At 39.6% G+C, this 20,876-nt stretch overlaps 2 protein-coding genes across 4 annotated transcripts in view; one reads left to right on the forward strand and one right to left on the reverse strand.

Moving 5' to 3' along the window:
• Ptn (pleiotrophin) overlaps window positions 1–20,876 on the reverse strand; it is an 86,095-nt gene that overhangs the window by 27,107 nt on the left and 38,112 nt on the right. The window contains exon 1 of one of the 3 annotated variants that reach the window (XM_041675731.1): window positions 6,657–6,675. The exons of the other annotated variants lie outside the window; for them this stretch is intronic. The gene's annotated coding sequence lies outside the window, so the exon portion shown is untranslated. Of the gene's footprint in view, window positions 1–6,656; window positions 6,676–20,876 lie in introns of those variants that run through there. 3 annotated transcript variants of the gene reach the window in all.
• Window positions 19,384–19,716, forward strand: LOC121463484 (60S ribosomal protein L35a-like). The gene has a single exon (XM_041675732.1). The coding sequence runs from the start codon at window positions 19,384–19,386 to the stop codon at window positions 19,714–19,716; it is 333 nt and encodes a 110-aa protein (XP_041531666.1).

The raw sequence follows: 20,876 nt of genomic DNA on the forward strand, positions 1-20,876 counted from the left end.
GTCAAATTGAGCTCTCAGTACACAAAACCCATGCAACAATAAGGAAGGGAAAACAAGTTCTCTACAAGAACTCAAGACAAATGAGTATATCTGATAATATTTGCTATTTCCTTTATAACATGACTGGTATCTAGATGTACTTGTTAATTAGTGGTAGATCAAACTAGTTAAATGGCTCAAATTATCTGCATTATTTCTTTACTGCTTTAATCTATATAATCAAAACAAATTAGAAATTTAATTTCAAGGTTATAGAATTTTCTAGTTTCTTCATGAGCATTTTAATGGTTATCTACTGCAATTAAGTACAAGAGCAATTAATAGTACAGAGCAGTGGCTCTCAACCTTCCTAATGCAGTGACCCTTTAACATGGTTCCTCATGTTGTGGTGACCCCCTACCAAAACATTATTTTATTGTTACATCATAACTCTAATTTACTGTTATGAATAGTAATGCAAATATCCAATGCACAAGATATCTGATATGTGATTCTCAAAGGAGTGATGACCCACAGGTTGAGAACTGCTGTTCTAAAGGGAGGCCAAACAGTCCATTCTGCAGAGAAAATCCTCAAGCTCAAAAAGTAAACAATAGGTTTCAGGAAGTCCCTGAAACTGACAAGGCACACTAGACTCTACCCTCACCAAGTCATTATAAAGCAGTAAGTGTTGGGAGCAGTGAACCCCCAGATCTTGAATTTCTTGTAAACAACTTGTTTTCCTCTGCTCTGAGGCAGACTGCAGCTGCTCTGAGCATGAGACCGTCAGGAGTTCCTGATGGCAGGAGAGTGGTTTCTGGTGGGTTTGGCTGGGGCGTGGCTACCAGTTACGGATCCCTATATAAGCGGCTCTTGTACACAATCAAGAGGGCATTCTTGGGGCATTCCTGTTTCAAGGATGACAAATGTCTCTATCTGTGAGTCTTTGTGCATTTCAATCTCCAGCCCCTTGCCTGGTTCACGATCTGTACGATAGCGCATAGAGCGCAGATGGGCCTGGTGCGCTACAAGTAAGGATTGCTGAAATACCCTCTGAGTGAGACCAGCCAAGCCACCTGAAGGAAACAGACACCAGCAGTGCTGACTTAGAAGCCTCCAAAACAAGCTGAGAAGCCTGGATGAGGTCAATCAGTCCAGTTGCTTAGAAGAGGCTCAGGTCAATCTAAGTATCTTGAAACGACACTCTCACGCTTATAAAGCCACACAGTGCAGTACAGGTTTCCTGTCTTCACGGCGACAACTTTTGGTTTGTCTTTGAACACATTTTTGCTCCTGTCAGTAACAGATCACCCATACTCCTGTAAGTTATCCCAATTAACTTTAATTGGTTCTCCAAGCTGTCTTTGCCGGTATTCTTACGTGAATCTGTTGTTGGATCCCTGTCTGGAGTAGCAGACAATGGGGATGTTCTATCAGGAACTCACCAAGGCCAGCTGGCCCAGGTCTGAAAAAGCATGGGATAAAACGGGAGTCGCTGAACATAGCGGACAATGAGGACTACTGAGAACTCAAGAACAATGGCAATGGGTTTTTGATCCTACTGCACGTACTAGCTTTGTGGGAGCCTAGGCAGTTTAGATGCTCACCTTACTAGACCTGGATGGAGGTGGGTGGTCCTTGGACTTCCCACAAGTCAGGGAACCCTGATTGCTCTTTGGGCTGATGAGGGAGGGGGACTTGACCAGGAGAGGGGGAGGGAAATGGGAGGCGGTGGCGGGGAGTAGGCAGAAATCTTTAATAAATAATTAATAAAAAAAAAACAGAAAACCCACGGGGGGGGGAGAGAAAAGAAAAATTAATTTCTTTTTCCTCACTGTGCTTGGGAGTGCAGAATCTTGTTGGGACTAGTTTATTCTAAGTCAAAGATCTCTTTGACAAACATAACATCTTTTTTTACCTTTATGCTTTCCGAATTTACTGAACAGTAGTGATTTTGTGGCTTCCAATTTTATATGTGAGAACTGGTTTCTAAAGGAAATTTCTATAGTTTGGGTTATGTTTTTTCTTATTCTTTGGTTACTTTCTTCCTATATTTTTTATAAAAAAAACTTCATTTTTATTTTAAATAACTTCACACTGGCCTAATGTAAAAAGATCTGGCCATTCCCTTGGAGTTGCGCCATCTCATAAAGCCACATATCCGGCTTATAATATCACTAAGTCATCACTTCCGCCAACCTTCTTGGACCTCCTTATGCAAACACTAAGTCTTGAAAGAAAGTGTCCGAAGTATGAGCACAGAACACACGGCATAGAGATGAGTCCAACAGTCAACGCCCACTGTAATTATGAGCAGACCAGTAAGACTGATAAAAGAGGGCATTCATTTAATTTTATATGACCCATGTCCTAACAACATGCAACTCTCAGACATAACCATTTCAATGGCATAGTTGCAGCTGCCAGAGCGTGTGATGGTTTGGACACTTCCGGTTCTCATAACTTCTATATAAAGTGGGCGTGTGCTATGTGAGATAGGAACAGTGACTATGAGGCAGAGTCCTCTTAAATAGTCCTGTAAGGTGGGGAGAAAGAAGAGTTGAATGAGTGTCGTGTCCCCCAGTAGTAAATGTATGAACTGTCCTCTCTGAGTACCCTGGCCCAAGTAGTCACCTTGCTCAGGAGAATGGAGGGTGGGAGAGAATTAGGACATTTTGTTTATTGATATACGTATTTACTTACATACTTATTTTGGAAACCTGTAGACGTTTCAACCTTCTCCATGAAGAAGGAAGGAAATGAGGGGAACTTGAGGCAGAAAGGCCACAGAATCAATGCATAGAAACGGTATTTGCAAGATGTTTAGCCATGGAGCGTAGGAAGCAGCACACAGCAGAGACTAAGTCGCCTACAGGAGACTGAGGCAATGACTAGAACTGATATAAAAGGGCTTTTAGAAAATCAAGTGTTTATGACTTTAAAAATCTAGTTTGTTATTGGCCTTGTCTCATTATGGGAGATTGGAATGACCTTTCTCATTTGGGGGCATTAAAAAGCAAAGGAACGTATCGACCAACTGAATCATAATCTGGATGTAAGAATCACTATTAGTAACAAGTGTCGAATAAATGTCCTCGGTTGGCTGAAAACCTGACTCTGTATTGTGCGGCCCAGCTCAGTAAGAGCGTATCCCAAACCATGGAACTCCAGCTACAAATGGAAAGGATTGGTGCCAGGAGTGTTACTGTGCTTGCATGTTGTTCTAAAACAATTCAGTGTGGCTTTACAAACTACTGTGTTCAGACAACATGTCTAATATCCGGTGACTTTGCTCATTCAGGCGGAGTGACTCAATTAAAAACATAATTAACAAAACAGCATGCAGTTTTTCAAGTTCACTGGCATGCCACTAAGCAAAGGCGTAGCGCCACACACTTTGGAGAAAGATTAAGAATACATATTGTGGATCTGATCTCCGTGATGTGTGTGAGGCAGGGAGTTCTCCGGGCAGCATCAGTCTCCAGTGCAGAGGGAAGGGGCCTGTGCATCTGCTACTACTAAATATGATCAATAACTACTAAAAACGATCCATGCGAAAAGAATTTTACAAAGGAATCTGATCAGTTGATATGAAATATTCCATTAATTCAGAAAGGTAAAGGGTATAAAAGGGTAAGACACAGCATGGCTTTGGAAATCACTTATTTTCTCTTATTCATAGTTCTAGGATAGCTGTCGGATGTGCTAGCAATACTATATCCTGCGACAAGGAAGAACTGATCAAAAGGAGACAGACTCTCATCCCATTCCTCCTAGAACAGAAGGCCCTGTAATACATTAGCCTGGACAGCCCTGTTGTCTATGAGACCCCAAGTAGAGTGGGCTTTGGGGAATCCTCGAGTGCGGGGAAGTGTGGATTGCATGTAGACAAGACTGTGTCTCTCCTAGAAAGTGTCACAAGCTTTGTGGGACTGGCTAACCATGAATTCTAAGCCTCTGCTATCCTTTGGTGCCCATCGGTGAGTAAGAAAGTTGCTCTTTGTAACTCATGAGGATGTTCTACCTGGAGCATGCTGGCTGGCTGATACTGAAGTATACAGGTGGTATTTTTAGATTCTTCTAGAATGCATGCAGATGCATGGTAAACTTGATTTGCAGTTAGTTATTATTCAAGCTAGCAAAGAAAGTTTTCCTTAAAATGTGGAAACACATCTACACTACATTCAATCACTCACCCTAATAATTTGGTATTTCTCTATAAAAATATAAAAAGGTCTACACTTGGACAGAAATGTTTTTAGTAGTTTGCTTTATTTGACCAAAAACTTTGAGAAAATTTTTCTTTAATTATTATTTTATTGCATTTGTGTCTGAGTCCATGTAAAGTCACATGAATGCAAGCACGTGAGAGCCGAGGTGAGCAGGTAGAAGTCAGAGAGTAATTCTTGGGAAGTCAGTCTCTCTGATCCAGTGATTGAACTGAGGTTATTAAGATTGCATGCAAGCACCTCTATCTACTGAGCCTTCTTGGTGAACCTGTGAAGCCTTCTGTAGAGCTCTATGCATATCTATCCAGTTTCTGGACCTCTTTGAATCACTGGCAGAAACAGGAAGGCACTTTCTTCTTCTTTATTATGGTAGAAGCATTATGTCTTTCCTCAATGCTTCCTAGCAGACAGGCTTGAAGTTTTCTTTTAGTTTTAGTGACAGGAGCTCCCTTAGTGGCACTTTGTCCCCTTGACTCTGGGCAACCTTTTTTCTTATATATTTTCAGTTCAGAGACCTCCCAGATGCCACATTGACTGTGTTCTAGGTTCTTCTACCACCGTGACTCAGCCGTGTCACAGACAACACCCAGAATCCAAGAAGCACTGTCTAAATTAATACTATCTTGCTGTCCATACTGCCTAATATCATGTCTTGAAGTTGGCCTATGCTTAGTTAAATAAAGCAGGAAATATAAGAGCCTCTACCCTCCTCTGCCCTGCCCCCCACCACACACAAGTGCTACAAACTCCTTCCCATGCATTTACTGTATTACTCGGAAGGTTTCAGATGGGTACTGAGGCACCACAAGGTAAGGCTAAAATGTGTATTTCCTTGGTTTAGCCGGCAAATACTGGGTTATGAATGCCTGGTTCCATACTGGAACAAAACCTTAGAGTAAATGAACTGTTGCCCAGGGAGCCGTTTGGACTGAAGCTGGCCTCTGCTTCGAGAACGGAAGAGCTGAACCTTGCCATTCTTGATTTGCATGCCTTTTAGCTACTATTTCAAGTTGATTCAGTTCATACAACTCTCGCTTTCATTTAAGGCCGAGCTCATTGACTACAAAGAAAATAAAGAACCAGAGAGGAAGGACAGAAATGCAAGGGAAAGCTTCACTGATTATGCAGTGTTGCTTTGGGAAAGGGGAAGATCTTGTTAGAAACCTGGCAAACTTACTTCATTAGGGACCTACTGACATCTGTAGTCAGAGGGTGCAAGGCACTTTAAAACTTGGATTGTCCCAGTAGCTTGGTGGGGGTGCTGGATCCCCAGCTGCTTTCTCAACCACATTCTCTGAATTCCTCCTCATGCTTTAAGCAATGACAGAGAAAAGTGGCAATTCAGAAAGTTATGCTGAAGAGAAATGAGGTGCATTAGAAACTAGACATGTGACAAATAAGGATGGTGAGTCGAATTACTGACCCCATTCCCTAGAAAGCAGATTTCTGCCTTCTGCATACATGGTCACATGGGCCTCACTTCCCCACCCTCCTTTCTCCCATACACAGCCACACTCAGTCTCCTTTCCCCAAAGGATCTGCTCTGTACAGAGTTGGTGGACCGATTTGCGTATTACCATCTGCTCTTATGTAGTATGGGAGAGTCAGCTACATCCTGACCCTTGCACAGACTCTGAAGAAGGGCAGCTTCCACATTAATGAAAGAGCTTGAGTCCTTTTCATTCTTTCTTTGAAAGTATCAAATATTCCCATCTACTGGCCTCCCTTCCTCCCTAGAAATAATCAAACTTAGGGATAAAATGACCATTGAAAATTATTGAAGAATGATCAAAATAGTTCGTACATACCAAAACAAACCTTAGTTTTGTAAGAATATGTCTAAATTACAAAGGCTGCATTGCTTCTGGGTATCTTAGTTTGTAGAAATTACTGGAAAAATGTTCTCAATATATACATCTAGGAGTAAAGTTAAGTCTCTGTGTGTATAATATATATGTGTGTGTGTGTGTACTTATACATATATATATATATAAAACTATAACTATAATTAAGCTTAGATTACTCCATTCTAGAGAAATAAACAAGGTTAATGGAGATTAATCTGTCCTGTAAAGAATGCTATTAATAATCAGAATGACAGCATAAGAAGATCTCTGGTTCAATGTGCAGGTAATAGATATTAAGATAAATCTGAAATCACATTGACAATATGATCAAGAGTAGTAGTGTTCTGAATGGTGTACAGCTTTGACCTGAAATAAATCAATCAGAGGCTAACAAGGTAACTATAAGATGCTGCAACTAAACACATTTCAATTGATAAATCTAATCAACTTGTTTACAGCAGTTCACGGGGAGCAGGGAAGGGCTTTCTTGAGCACACGCTTAATGTGCCCAAAGGAAAATGTGAGCGGAAAACAAAACAAATGAACGACCCAGTCGCTGGCATGGCTGGGGAGTGCAAAGTGCTGAAATGTTCTTCCTTACCTTGAACTGGAATCTCAAAGTTTCGTTTGCTGCTTTTCAGAGAGGAATGAGGCTGACTTCCTGCCAAGTCACGAAAGATGGTAGGATGCAGAATTGGTCCCAGTTATAACATGTCTGATGTGACTGGCACAGCAGGGAACCTACTAATGGATTAAAGATTATACACCCTGCGGGTACTAATTCTAGGTTAATTCAAAGGTGTAATAGTCTCTAACCTGGATCTTATAACCATAAGATGTTTTTTTAAATGGGATCTAATAAACCTTGCAACTACATGTAGATAAGAAGCAACATTCCATATAATCTTTCTAGTCCTATTGCCAGGAAAGCACCTAAGCAATTGGCAATCACTGAATAAATGAATGAATGGATGAAATTTGAAAAACTGACTGGCCAAACCCAATGCAACAATAGCACATAGCTGATACTCTTAGGTTATTCATTACCATTAGAATACATGTGTAAATTCTGTACTTTGGCTTTGAATCTTCAAGTATGTAATAAATTTAAAGGAAAATGAATAACATACCCAAGGATTTTGGTATCTGAATAAAATTAAAAGAAAATTATTGTTAAAAATGATAGATACTCCCAATAACTCCCACCAAACTCTCCTTTGTCCTGAAATCTACTGCCTTCACAATACTGTCATCTCCTTGTCAGCTGAGATCATCAAGAAACACACTTAATGAGTCATTGTATAATTGACAAGACAAGAAAGTTCCACACTCTACATTGATAAAACAAACTTGCAATAAAATTGTTGGAAACCTTAGTACTCAACAACATAAGCTCTCTGTTCACTACACCAACCCCAGTATGTAGGACTCCTGAAGTTTTGGCTCCGTTGCAGTTCTGGGGTCTCTGACAGCAGCCTCTTTGGAGATTGTCTTTAAGAGGACTTTTAGTCTCATCTCAGTGATCATGACAACTCATAATGATATAGTGAGATATCATGCTCAATTTGTAGGTAAGTAAATGAAATGAACACAAAAGAAGCAAAACGAAACCATCTCCCCTTCAAAAGCAAAAGTCTTGTTTTTTCACAAATCCATTTATAATCATTAAATCACTAGTATAAATGTAAATCAATGCATTGTGGAATAAAACATATAGATCAATTGTGACTCTTTTGAGAAAGTACAATACAATTATTTGAAGGAAGAGTTTCTTAATGTGTTAAGAATTGGAGGATCTGATGTGTCTTAAATACTATATGACTTAATTTTCTTTTTAAAATTGTGGTTCTATATTTCATAGAAACAAATGATCAATAGCTATTTCTATTCACTAAAATGATCTTATTTTACCTTGCTCAATCCCCAATTCTGAGATAAACATGATGGGCATTGCTAATATTCAGTCAGCTAACTATGAGATTGAAGGTGTAGTAGATTGAAAGACTTAAACCATACACAGCTAGTTAATAGTGAGGATGGACAGGGAGTTGAGTTTACTAGAATCCTAATTAATAATTAATTCTTATCCCAATCTGGTAAGGTGTTTACAAAGCAATATACTGAATAAGTTAGGTTTTGCCACTGAAGGGTAAGCAAAATTTGTTGCTTGGCTAGTACAACTTTTCTGCCTGCCATCTTGAACTTCCACATACAGAATTCCCTCCACTTAGAGTGCTCTTTGGACTGGCTTTTTCCAGAGGACTTGTACAAAGTGACTTACAAATAACCCTGTAGGCCATATATCCCATAGTCCACATTTAATTACTATTACAAGCCTTACAACTATTGTTGGGGTGACATGGGTATGACCGCTTTTTCCTAGGTCATCTGAGACTAGATCTAAGATAAAAACAGAATGTATAGTTTTTCCCCCAAAGAGTTTAGGAAGAAACGTGACCCTAAATTGATCCTTAGGTTTCTAACCCATCACTTAGAAATTGCTTAATGATATCATTCAAATGGCTTTACAGACATATTAAATTTTTATGTAACACACCAATATTTCACACTAACTTGTAAAGGCAGCTGTGGTAAGAGAGAAAAATACTACATTGAATTAAAAGCTTTACATGATCCATGTTCACAAAATATTTACAATGTAGCCAATTTTAAAGACGGTCCATCAAATTGCTTCTACTTTTTAGTATTTTCCATATTATTAAAGGTACATATGACAATTAATGTCAACTGTTTATCCTTTCGAGAAGGTTGGGTTGATTATATGAAGCCATTTTTTTTTAACATAATTGAAGTCAGAACCTGACCTCCCTGCCTGTTAGGTCAGGATGACATTAGCGGATGTTTACATAGTTGGAAACTCTCACCTCCATTGTGTAAATTGGATCCTTTAAAGCAGGACAAAGAATAGAGTTTGCTAAAATTTAGAACATAATGATTGATTGAAGAGAAATCTTTGAAATGTGTCTTGATAACTGAGTTGTCATTTAATAACCAAGAAATTGATTGTTGTAGTGAGAAAGCAATTTGCCTGTTAGATGTATTGGCTCTCAGCAATTTTGTGAAAAACAAGCCTTAATGCCCTTTCTTCCCAGTTGACTATTTCTCAGAAGAAACTGAGAATCCCTGCTGGGCATCAAACTCATTTTTTTTCGAGGTGTTGCAGGTGACATGGAACATGGTGGTACTACCAGCTTCTTTCGTATTGTTAAACATGATCTGTAATTACTGTTGCTGCCTTAAAAGACATCTGACCATGTTCTAGGAACATGCCATTTAAAAAGCATACACCTTTCTTGTCAAATATACTCTTTTAATTTTATCTGAAGCAAGAAGTGGTTCAAAATTTAGTGCTGCAATTCTTAGTTAAGGGAGCCACCTTAGGGCTGGCAAGATACTTGAACCTAGAGTGGCTCCCAGGAGCCCAAGTTAGTTCCTTGGGCAGATGAGGATAGGGAACCTGAAACGACCCTATCCTATAGCAATACTGACAAATATCTTGCATATCACCATAGAACCTTCATCTGGTGATGGATGGAGATAGAGACAGAGACCCACACTGGAGCACTGGACTGAGCTCCCAATGTCCCAATGAGGAACAGAAGGAGGGAGAACATGAGCAAAGAAGTCAGGACCACGAGGGGTGCACCAACCCACTGAGACAGTGGGGCTGATCTATTGGGAGCTCACCAAGGCCAGCTGGACTGTGACTGAAAAAGCATGGGATAAAACCGGAATCTCCGAACATGGCGAACAATGAGGGCTGATGAGAAGCCAAGGACAAGGGCACGGGGTTTTGATCCTACTTCATGTTCTGGCTTTGTGGGAGCCTAGCCAGGTTGGATGTTCACCTTCCTAGACATGGACGGAGGGGGGAGGACCTTGGACTTTCCACAGGGCAGGGAACCCTGACTGCTCTTTGGACTGGAGAGGGAGAGGGAGAGGAGTGGGGGGGGGGGGGAGAAGGGTGGGAGGAGGGGGAGGGGAATGGGAGGAGGGGGAAACTTTTTTTTTCCTTTTCTCAATAAAAAAAATAAATAAAATAGAAAAAAAAAGAAAAAAAATTTAGTGCTGAAACATAATAACCAAAAATACGTATCTGCACTAATATGGAAGGTGCTGCTTATTTGGGGGAAGCAAAGCCTTCCTGTAGAATTTGGAAACTTTAGACCTCTCAGTGCCCAAGAAAACTAAAACAATATGTAATAAATTTTTAATGTAATTTTCAGTGAAGTACTAAAAGAAAAGTTAGCCTGTCACCTGGCTGTGAGTTATTTAAAAGGCCAACAGCAGAAAATAAGGTGAATCTGATAACATGAGCCTCCCCATGACAACAACACAAACATTACTATGTGCTTTTGCAGTATAGGCAGGTGTTGCTCTAGGACTGAATATATAATACTTTTTTAACAACTACGAAAAGCTTGCAAGACAGGTAATGTATCACCATTTTATAGAAAGAAATGAGTCAACCAGTTACACTCATTGCTCAGCTCATACACACAGGGAGTGGTAAAATCAAGTTCTGAAGCTGGCTTAGCTGTTTCTTAAGCCTGTACTCCGAAGACTAATAAGGGAGGGGAGAGAGTGATTATAGTAGAATTAAAATTTGGAGCTTGAGCATCAGGGTGACTTTTATACAAGATGATGTCTTTTCTTCAGAGGGAACAAGCAGGGCTTTGAGTCACGGGAAGTGAGGCACCGTGACTTCCAGGTAGGTAGTACATAGAATTCTGTCTCTCCAAACACTTAATCTTCCCCCATCATTTAGTAAACGACTAACATAAGAGTTGCTGTAGGTTATTCACAGTCAGAGTCAGGGGCTCAAATCTTTCAGTTTTAAACGAGGTAAGAAGATCTGAGTGGATCTGACTCAAACTCAAGAAGTTGTTCCATCTGAATCTTGTGACCAACAACAGGGTAACTCAAAATTCAAAACGTGAGAGGCATTTGGCAATAGGCTGTGATGTAAAAGCAGGGGTTAAGAAATGTGCTCTATCTATCTGTCATCTATCTATCTATCTACCTACCTACTTACTTACCTATCTATTTCTATTGATGTCCTCCAGGTGAGAGTCAGTGGGAAAACAAGGTCCTCAATCAACGTCTTCAAGAAACTCAATACCAGCCAGTCTGAGGTATTAGTGTTATTGTTTGAATGTGACAAATCTCCATAGGCTTATGCTTCATGCCTGGGGACAAGCAGCTGGCAATAGAGACCAGTGACTGGGGGCTGATGGTGTTAACTTTATGAAAAGACTAACCCATTTCATTAGTAACAGAATAGAGTATTGAGAGGTGAGCCCTACTTTAAGGAAGTAAGCCATGAGGTCAACCTTTGAAAGGTGCATCTTGCCCTGTTTTCTTCATCTCTACCTTTACTTTTCCTTTGTCCCTGAGGTGGGCAGCCTCCTCTGTCACGTGCTTCTACTGCCATGATATTCAACCCCATCACAGAACCATAGCTAAGACCTAGCTCACTATGGACTAAAAACTCTGAAAGGCTGCATCAAAATCAACCATTTTCCCCTTAAACTGTTTTTCTCTGGTGTTTTGCTTTTGGTGACAAGAATTGATTGATCTAGGAAAAGATTATTCTCATCTCCAGAAACCACAACAACCAAAACCCAAGCCAAGAACCCAGCCAACTCTTGACCAAACGTCTAATCTACAGAAATGTAAGCTAATAAAGGGCCATTTGCCTTAAGCAACCAACTTTTGTAGTAATTGATTACACAATAATAGCAGAAAGGGAGGGTTTCAAAATATCTTCATATAACAACAGTATTAAGCCAAGATTAGGGTTTAATGAAGTTTCTGCAAGCAGATTGCTAGGTGATACTAATGAGGTAGAAATCAATGGCAGCTCCATTAAATTGATCCGGCCATCAGATCATGTGACCCTCAAGGAAAACAATAGTAATCTGGCTAATAGGGACATACTTCTTCATTGTGTTCAGTGTGCTTCTATGTGTGTTCACCACTTGAGCCTTGTTATAACTCAGTGCAGTAGAAAACCAAATATTATCATCTCTCCTGACAGTGTAAGACAGTGGTTCTCAATCTTCCTATTGCTGCAACCCTTTAATACTGCTCCTCATGTTGTGGTGACCCCCGACCATAAAATTATTTCATTGCGGCTGGGTGGTGGTGGCGCATGCCTTTAATCCCAACACTCGGGCGGCAGAGGCAGGCGGATCTCTGTGAGTTCGAGACCAGCCTGGTCTACAAGAGCTAGTTCCAGGACAGGCTCCAAAACCACAGAGAAACCCTGTCTCGAAAAACCAAAATAAAAAAAATACTTCATTGCTATTTCAAAACTGTAATTTTGCTAGGGTTATGAATTGTAATTTAAGCATCTGATATGCAGGATATCTGATGTGAGACCCCTAACAAGATGGCAACCCACAGGTTGAGAACTGCTTGTATAAGCCCTGAGTACATGACTGGCTAAGAACAGCCTCAGGGGTTTGCAGTGAGATGGGGTGAGCTGGAGATGACAATTAAGAGCTTTGAATTTCTCTTAAAATTCACATTTTACTTTCAAAGCTGACAATGCTTTGACAATACATGGAATTATGTTCCTCTTTCTTTCTCTCTGCCTATTTCAATACAAAAATAACTATTAGAAAATAATATATACACTATAATAGAAAATATAATTGAAATACTTGGAATAATTATTTCATCACCATGTCAAACATTAATATCACTTACAAAATATAGAAGACTTTAAAGATTCCCTTAAAAAATTTAAACTTCTGTTGTAAAAGTTTGAAACAAGCTCAAGAATGATTGAAGGAATAGCATGAAAAATTTCCTACTGCCAATAAGAAATTAATTAAAACATTTGTAAGATGAAATTCCATGTAGCTATTAAAATGCGATCTATAGTTATTCACATCACACTATAGTTCATGTTTATCAAAATGAGAATTATGAATTCCATGAGTGCAAAACAACACATTTGTTAGAAAGGTCTACACTTGCACACACATTTATGTGCATGTATAATATTTATTTTTTGCTTGGCGTTATCCTTGAAATGTGGAGCATTTTGTTTTCCTTTGAGGACTTTTATAAATTTTCTGCATTTTAAAGAATACTTTTAAAATATGTTATTTATTTAACTTTATGCATATTACTGGTGATTTTTGTCTGTGTACCTTACGGTGCCCACAGAGACCAGAAAAGGTTGTAGGATCTTCTGGAAATTGAGTTGCAAATAGTTGAGTTGGTGCTGGGAATCGAACCCAGGTCCTCTGGAAGAGCAGCAAGTTCTTTTAATCACTAATTCCTCTCTCTAACACTAATTTTAGTCTCTAACATAAAACATTTATTATCAAGAAAATAACACTGAATTTGATTTTATTTTGTACAGTAGCCTAGCTGAAACTATCCTTAGGTCCTATAGCAAGGAAACAGGGCTACTATTAAGTGTCTGACTCTTTGTGAAGGTTGAAGGTTAAATACCCCTACTCCATAAAGGTCTCATTACAAATCACTCTTTGCCTCCAGTAACACAGCTGGGCATCTCTGCATCTTGCATCTTCAGTTCATCAGCCAAAGCCACAGCTCTCTTGATATTCCTGACCACCTATTGGACTTCAGTAGCAAGTGCTAACTAATGTCCCTAACAGCACCCCAGACTTAATCAGGTATTGTTTGACCTGAAAAAAGACCCAGGAAACCCTTGTCTTCTCTATGATAAAGTATAGATGCCATTTTTCCAAAACTCTGCCTGAAGAAAGGTGAGGTAGATTGTTCTTCTTCGTTTTCTCTGTAGGAGTGTGAAAATGCTAGTCTCTCCAGCCATTGCCACCTTTAAATTTCTAGTTAAAGGTAGTGAGATAAAAACCGTTGGGATTCCTTTGACATACTTAAAAATCTAGCCTTTTTACTCAGGTCATGTGCTGAAGCACCACCCCTACGTCATTCACTCTCTTCCATCCTTCAGGTCTAGAGACCAAAGGTTGGATTCCCAACAAGCCAGAGAAACCTCCGTCTGCCCTGAACAGTTCAGTAAATATGAACGTTCTTACTTCTGCCTGCTGTCATGGGCGGGGACTGTTCTATTTAGGAGACTGTTGGTTTTAGAGCCTGTGGGTGGTGATTCTGATACAGTGTAATCATCATTCAAAACAACAAAAACTATTCATCAAAATGTGAAATAACAAGATCCAGTTAAAGTCAGGAAAAGAAAGGAAGGAGTCCTTTGGTCTAATCCTGTCAAAATAATTCAATTATTTTGGTCCTGAACTTATGTGCACACTTACTCATTTTGACAGAGATGTCACTTGCAATTCCATCTTGCATTCCTCTTCTGAAAATGTAACAAACCATGAAATCTCTTCCCACACTTCCGTTTAGTGTCTTGATTTATGCTTTTTTTAATAACCAAGTGAGTGTTTTTTAATAATGCAAAGCTTAAAAACATTTCTTTTACTGCACTGATGGAAAAATGGAAAAAATAAAAATCATGTGAAAAATTTAATAACCCTTAATGGCAAGTACCTATTGCTATGCTAAGCTTTAAGCAGGATTAGTGTCTGATAAAAAAAAAATGGGAGAAGGTCTATGTGTAGATGGGGTAGGAAATACTGGGGTATTTGGGAGTTTTACTTACCTAAGCTTTCTATAAAATAAAATAGCCCTTTTCCAACTACTTGGAAGGAAAAATTAATGTTCAGGTCCATAGATTTAATTCGAAACACTAATTTATATGGAATTCAATAACATTAAAAATGACAAGAATAAAAGAAGAAATAAAGCAGCAGTTATTTTTTGAAGACTTAAGATATTCTGAATAAAAATATCAAAATCTTGCCAAAGTCCTGTCAGAACCAGTAACAGCATCTGAGGTGTACTGAACAATTTATCAACATATAAAGTAGCTTAATATTCCATTATCAAATAAAATGAAATTAATCCCTGAAACCATTTATCACAAAATTCAATATATTGGCATAAAATTAATGAACATTATTCCAACATTCTATAAAGAAATAAATAAAATATTATTGGAAAAAAACAAGGTAAATGCAAATGTTATCCCTACCCCTACTCATATGCATAGGTCAACATGCTCAATACCATGAATGACTCTCAAAACTACTCAGTAATTGTATGCCATTCTCAGTTTTTTTTTGGAATATGATAAGGTGATTCTAACGTGTACATGTAATTTCAAAAAGCCAAAGAAAACCAAGAAGATCAAGTATCAGTAATTGAATCAAACTTATAATAGCATTCAACAAAATGTACACATGTAAATATCCTTGATACAAAATAATAAGCAAAAGTGCATATGTAAAGCCCTTGAGAAACAAAAATGAGGCACAAGGAAGAAATTTACATAAATCACATCAGCATAGATATCTACAATTAGGTGGACTAGCAAACAGTAAATGATGAGGACATTTTGAATTGCGGGACTGCCTGGGCTGAATTGTCAAGTCTAGAACGTTCCTACCTAGTAGATACATCCCATATCCGTAGGTCAGTTATGTCTTCCCCACTGCACCAACTCCTAAGTAAGAATGTTTTAGCCTCATAGTTAGGTCAAGCCTGTCAGTGGTAACTTCATACCAGCAGCCTTGCTGGTTCTACCAATATCTCCAAGGCTGTGTCCACTTCCTGTAAGGCTGCTTTCCTGGCTGAGAGTTCTGTCTGGTCTTGCAAATAGTTCAAACCATACAGGTGCTGTGATGGGCCCAGCAGAAGATGAGTTGAGGGACAAGCGAGAGGGAAAGCACCCATGAATAGATGGAGTGGAAAGAGGGAACTTGTGTGTGTTTGTGCTGGTGTGAGCATCTTTCCTGCATAACCAATGTAACAACTGAAGAGGAATCGGAGGGTAATCATCCCTAAGTACATTTATAAGACAACATCATACAACTAATAAAGTTTCCAACGGACATATTTAAGATGCTAGTCTATTTGCGTGGAAATAGAGTTGTGGAGGAGTGCTGAGAAAGAAATGTGTTATCTCAGGAGGTAAAGGTTTGGATGATTCTCCCAAACGCAGGATCAGGCATATGGTGGAGTGATTGTCTGTCTCACTTATTCTTTTACTTAGGACCAGTTTCCTTAGGACCAGTTCAGATTCACAGCAAAACTGAGAAGAAAACAGAAATACCACATAGGTCTCCTCCAACTCCCCATACATAGCCTCCTCTGTTATCCACATCCCTCACTACAAAGGTTCATTGTCACCTATGGTCCACACTTTAGAGTGAGATTCATTCTTGTTGTCGTTTTGTAGAAAGATATGGACAAATTCGTGGTGATATGTATCCTCTATTCTATTATCACATGGCATGGTTTTACTACCTTAAAGATCTTTTGTGCTCTGTCTCATCTGACTTTTTAGTGGACCAGTTTATTACAGATATGAGACAATGGTGAGAAAGGGCAAAACACTGAATCTTATTGAATTAATTCTAATAATGTTACTTACAACTATATTGTTCAAAAGCTTTCAGCATTGCCAAGAAAAATAACAAAATGCCTACAATTTGCTCTAAAATAATAAAGGAGAAATTTTGGCGTACCATGTAAGGTATATCGACCAAATTCCACGTACACCACGATCCTGTTCCTGAAGATATACTTGCACACTTGCAGGTGATACTGACTTCTATTTTTGTTTGGTTGGTTGCTTTTTGTTTTTGTTTTCTTTAACTTCCCTATGAAGAAGCCAAATGCAGGCAGACATTAAAAGAGGCATAAAAAGGCTTCTTGGATTAGTGCTACATCCATCTCTTCATTGTTGTGTTGCTTTCCATAGCACAACGAAGGGAGTTTCTGTTCACTTTAGCTGAGATATTGAGCCCAATTCTAGAGAGAACTGTTGAGTCCATGGAGATACCCTGTACAAAATTTAAGGTGGTAGCTCTTCCTCCAACCCAGCATTTATCAACCTATGTATTGCAACCCCTTTTGGGGTCAACCGACCCTTTCACAGGGGTCACCTAAAACCATCAGAAAGCACAGATATTTACATCATGATTCATAACAGTAGCAAAATCACAGTTTTGAAGCAGCAACGAAAATAATGTTTTGGTTGAAGGTCACCAGAACCTGAGAAACTGTGTCAACGAAACTGTATTAAGTGATCACATTAGGAAGATTGAGAGCCATTGCTCCAAGTGACCCCAAGCTTACTCTCGGGTCCACTGGCTGTGCCGTTCTTTGCCCTCTCCCGTTGGGTTGGGTATGGTTCCTTTGGAATCACAGTGTCTGCCAGGCCTGTTCCTGAGTATGACTTTCCTTTGTAAAGTTAATAGCTGGCTACTTCACTTGGCAGTCAAGTATTTCACCAAATGCCAACTCAGGATCACTTGTTTCCCACTGGGACATCTCATGCCCCACCAAGAGCATTTGGCCTATTTGTGTATTTCCCTGTCACCTACCCCAGCCATCAGAAAGCTGGCTGAGTTGTAATTACTAAAAAGTCCATTATTGATTGTGCTTGGCTTTCCCTTCTTAGTGCTTCTAGGTATAGGAATAGTGGCAAAGAAAAAAACACATTTGTAACATCTTCTAGAGGATTAGGCAAGCAATAAAAAACAAATTTCCGTGGGATATCAAGCTGGTGATTTATGTTGATGTTTATGTTAGCTTTGCAACCTAACATTCTAGATAATTCTTGTCTCACAAGGTAGTCACTGGCCACTGGTAGCTAGTAAGTCCACAAAAGTGAGTAGTGAAAACTGGAGTGAAATACATATCAGATGTGGATTTAGTGAGCACAAAAGAGAATGCAGAAAATACCCCAAATCTAGTTACTTATTCAATCAATAATGGACTCATTTATTCAAGGATCAGCTATAGTGAAGACTTGAGTACATTCAGGTTATACTTCAATGGAGCTTAAATACAAATAGATAAAATTCAAATTTTCATTCCTCTATGAAACTTGGCCTTCTACACAAGTACTATGATGAAGATAGATAGATAGATAGATAGATAGATAGATTTGAGGGATTTATATATACACATATAAATCTATCATATATATTTGAGGATATATATATATATATATATATATATATATATATTCCTCAAAGTAGCCTGGCTCATCGCTTAACACTTGCTGTGTAATAAAATAACCACTAGACCTATGTGACTGTCAACAATTAAAATGAACCAAGTCTGAACCAAGACATGAGGTAATCAACCCAACTTCCAAAGATTATATTTCTTTATGTTTTAAGAAGTTTAAACTTGAAAGGGATCATGAAATGAGCCAATCAGTAATCTTCTGAATGCCTGAATTAGAATCAAATATGAAATAGTTATAGGCTATCATTGGATTATGAGTGTTGTCTGCAGTTATTATTGTAACTTTAAAGTGGTATATTAAGTACATTATTTTATATATTGAATTCATGGTGAAATACATCATTATAAAGCATTATTAAAATTAACTTCGCCTGTTCTTTTTGGGTATGATTACAAGGAAAAAAACAAGATCACACGTGGGAATTAGGTTGTATGTGTAATCTTTTTCCATTCAGCTGGTGTTTAACCACACGGAAGGGGGCTTTGCCTGCTCAAAACAAAACAAAAAAAAAACAAAAACAAAAACAAAACAAAACACTGTGGCACAAATGGATGGAGGGATTTGGGGAGTTTAAGCTACCTCAGCTCCTCTCCTATCCCTTCTTTTCTGTTCTAGAGGAGTCACTTGTCTATTGAGCTACAAGCATAGGTACCATGATACTATGGAGAGATGGCAGAGGTTAAGCAGAAAGACAGATCCCTCTGACCACAGAGTCCTCACTTACTGAAACATGAAGAGGAAAAAAAAAAAGAGAAAAAAATCCTGCAGAATTACTATCTCCTTAGACAGAAATACAAAACTGATCTGCTTCAAATAATACTGTGTTGTTGAGGTCAACATGTGCAACCACAGCCTGCTGTCACCCTTGATGCCGTTATCATTTATAGTAATCACTATGATAACTACTCCCATAAGTCACCAAAAATGGAGAAAATTATCAAAATTCCATATTTCTGGGGAAATTCTAACGCTAATAACAGCTCAAAGAGAAATTTAATAGTAATGAAAAACCATCATAAGGCTGACAAAGAAGGAGAGTCAACAAAAGAATTTCTAGGCGTGAGCCAGGAGGCGCAGCGAGCCCAGCAGCCGGCGACCAGAGAGCCAGCAAGTGAGCGAGCGAACCCCTGAGTAAGCTCAGGGAGCAGTCCCCATGCCGGGCTGGAAGAAGAACATCCCCATCTGCTTGCAGGCAGAGGAGCAGGAGAGAGGCCTGCTGGGAACAGGACTTCTAAAGGACAGTATGTCTGGAAGGCTGTGGTGCAAGGCCACTTTTGCTGGCTATAAGCAAGGTCTCCGGAACCAGAGAGAGCACACGGCTCTCCTTAAAATTGAAGGCGTTTATGCCCTAGATGAAACTGAATTCTACTTGGGCAAGAGATGCGCCTATGTGTTTAAAGCAAAGAACAAAACAGTGACACCTGGAGGCAAACCAAACAAAACCAGAGTGATCTGGGGGAAAGTAACTCGGGCCCATGGAAACAGTGGCATGGTCCGTGACAAATTCAGAAGCAACCTTCCTGCAAAAGCCATTGGCCACAGAATCCGTGTGATGCTGTACCCATCCCGGATTTAAACCAATGAAAAGTAAATAAATAAAAGTGGATTTGTGCTCTTGTAAAAAAAAAAGAATTTCTAGATATGTTCATACGTAGGAGAAATATATGAAAGTGTGGGGATGTAGTAATAGGGGCGGCAGGGCTGCGTTCCCCACACCCGGCCGCCCACATGGCTAGCTTATGCCCCAAAATAATTACACAGACACTGTATTCTTTTAAGCACTGCTTGGCCCTTCTGCCCTAGCCCTTACTGGCTAATTCTGATATCCCGATCAACCCATCTCTAATAATCGGTGAGCACCGGTCTTACCGGGAAGATTCTAGCCTAGTCCATCCTGGGTCAAGCTTCATGGCGTGTGTCTGCCTGGGAGCTGGGAGTATGGCGTCTCTCTCTGAGGCGTCTGCTCCCGAGAGAGCTGTGGAGTCTCTGACCTCACTTCCTCTTCCTCCCAGCGTTCTGATCTGTTTACTCCACCTACCTATGTCCTAACCAATAAAATGGGCCAGGGCAGTTCCTTTATTAGCCAATGACCTTCCTCCATCATGGGGACACTTTGGCTTATCCCTTCACATCTCTCTCAGTTGTCTGACATCGAAGGATTATCTTGATATCGACTGCTTTTCCAATGAACAGTCCGTTATAAGAGTCATTAAGACACCAGTGATGGAAAGCAAAGACCTCACCTTGCCTGTGCTGCAGCTGGCTGCTCCAGTGCTTCTCTGGTGACAGTGAGAGGGAGGGACCTTGAGGATGCTGAACAGAGAGACTCTGTGTAGCCTCTGGCTGAGCAATACCAGGCACCACACCATGTAGCACACAATGACTTACCATGGAAGCATAGAGACGTGATTCTTCTGACTATCTGAGGATCCCGACATTGTTGGCCTCCATCAGACACTGAAAACCAATGCGGACCAGAGGCTCTGGGAAAGCCTACTTTTGTTCTGCTTGTCGTCCTACAGAAAGGTTGCTATGGGAAGTTGAGCAGTTCCTCTGCTGTCTAAAATGTACAAAGCATCCCAAAAGTGTCCCAAAGCAGCACTCATTTCTACCAGCACAGATATTTTCTAATGTAAAAAGAAGTACATACCTCAGGAAAGGACACAGAATGTAAAGAAGTTCCTTGACTTCAGGAAGCTTCCATGAGATACAGTTATATAAAAAAATGATAAAGAG

This window comes from Microtus oregoni, unplaced genomic scaffold (genome assembly GCF_018167655.1).
Source record: "Microtus oregoni isolate MIOR12 unplaced genomic scaffold, Mior012 000026F_ref0000081, whole genome shotgun sequence".
Lineage (NCBI taxonomy): Eukaryota > Metazoa > Chordata > Mammalia > Rodentia > Cricetidae > Microtus > Microtus oregoni.

Bases quoted from the DNA above. Each gene is read 5' to 3' on its own strand.
- LOC121463484 (XM_041675732.1), top strand. From the start codon at position 19,384: ATGTCTGGAAGGCTGTGGTGCAAGGCCACTTTTGCTGGCTATAAGCAA.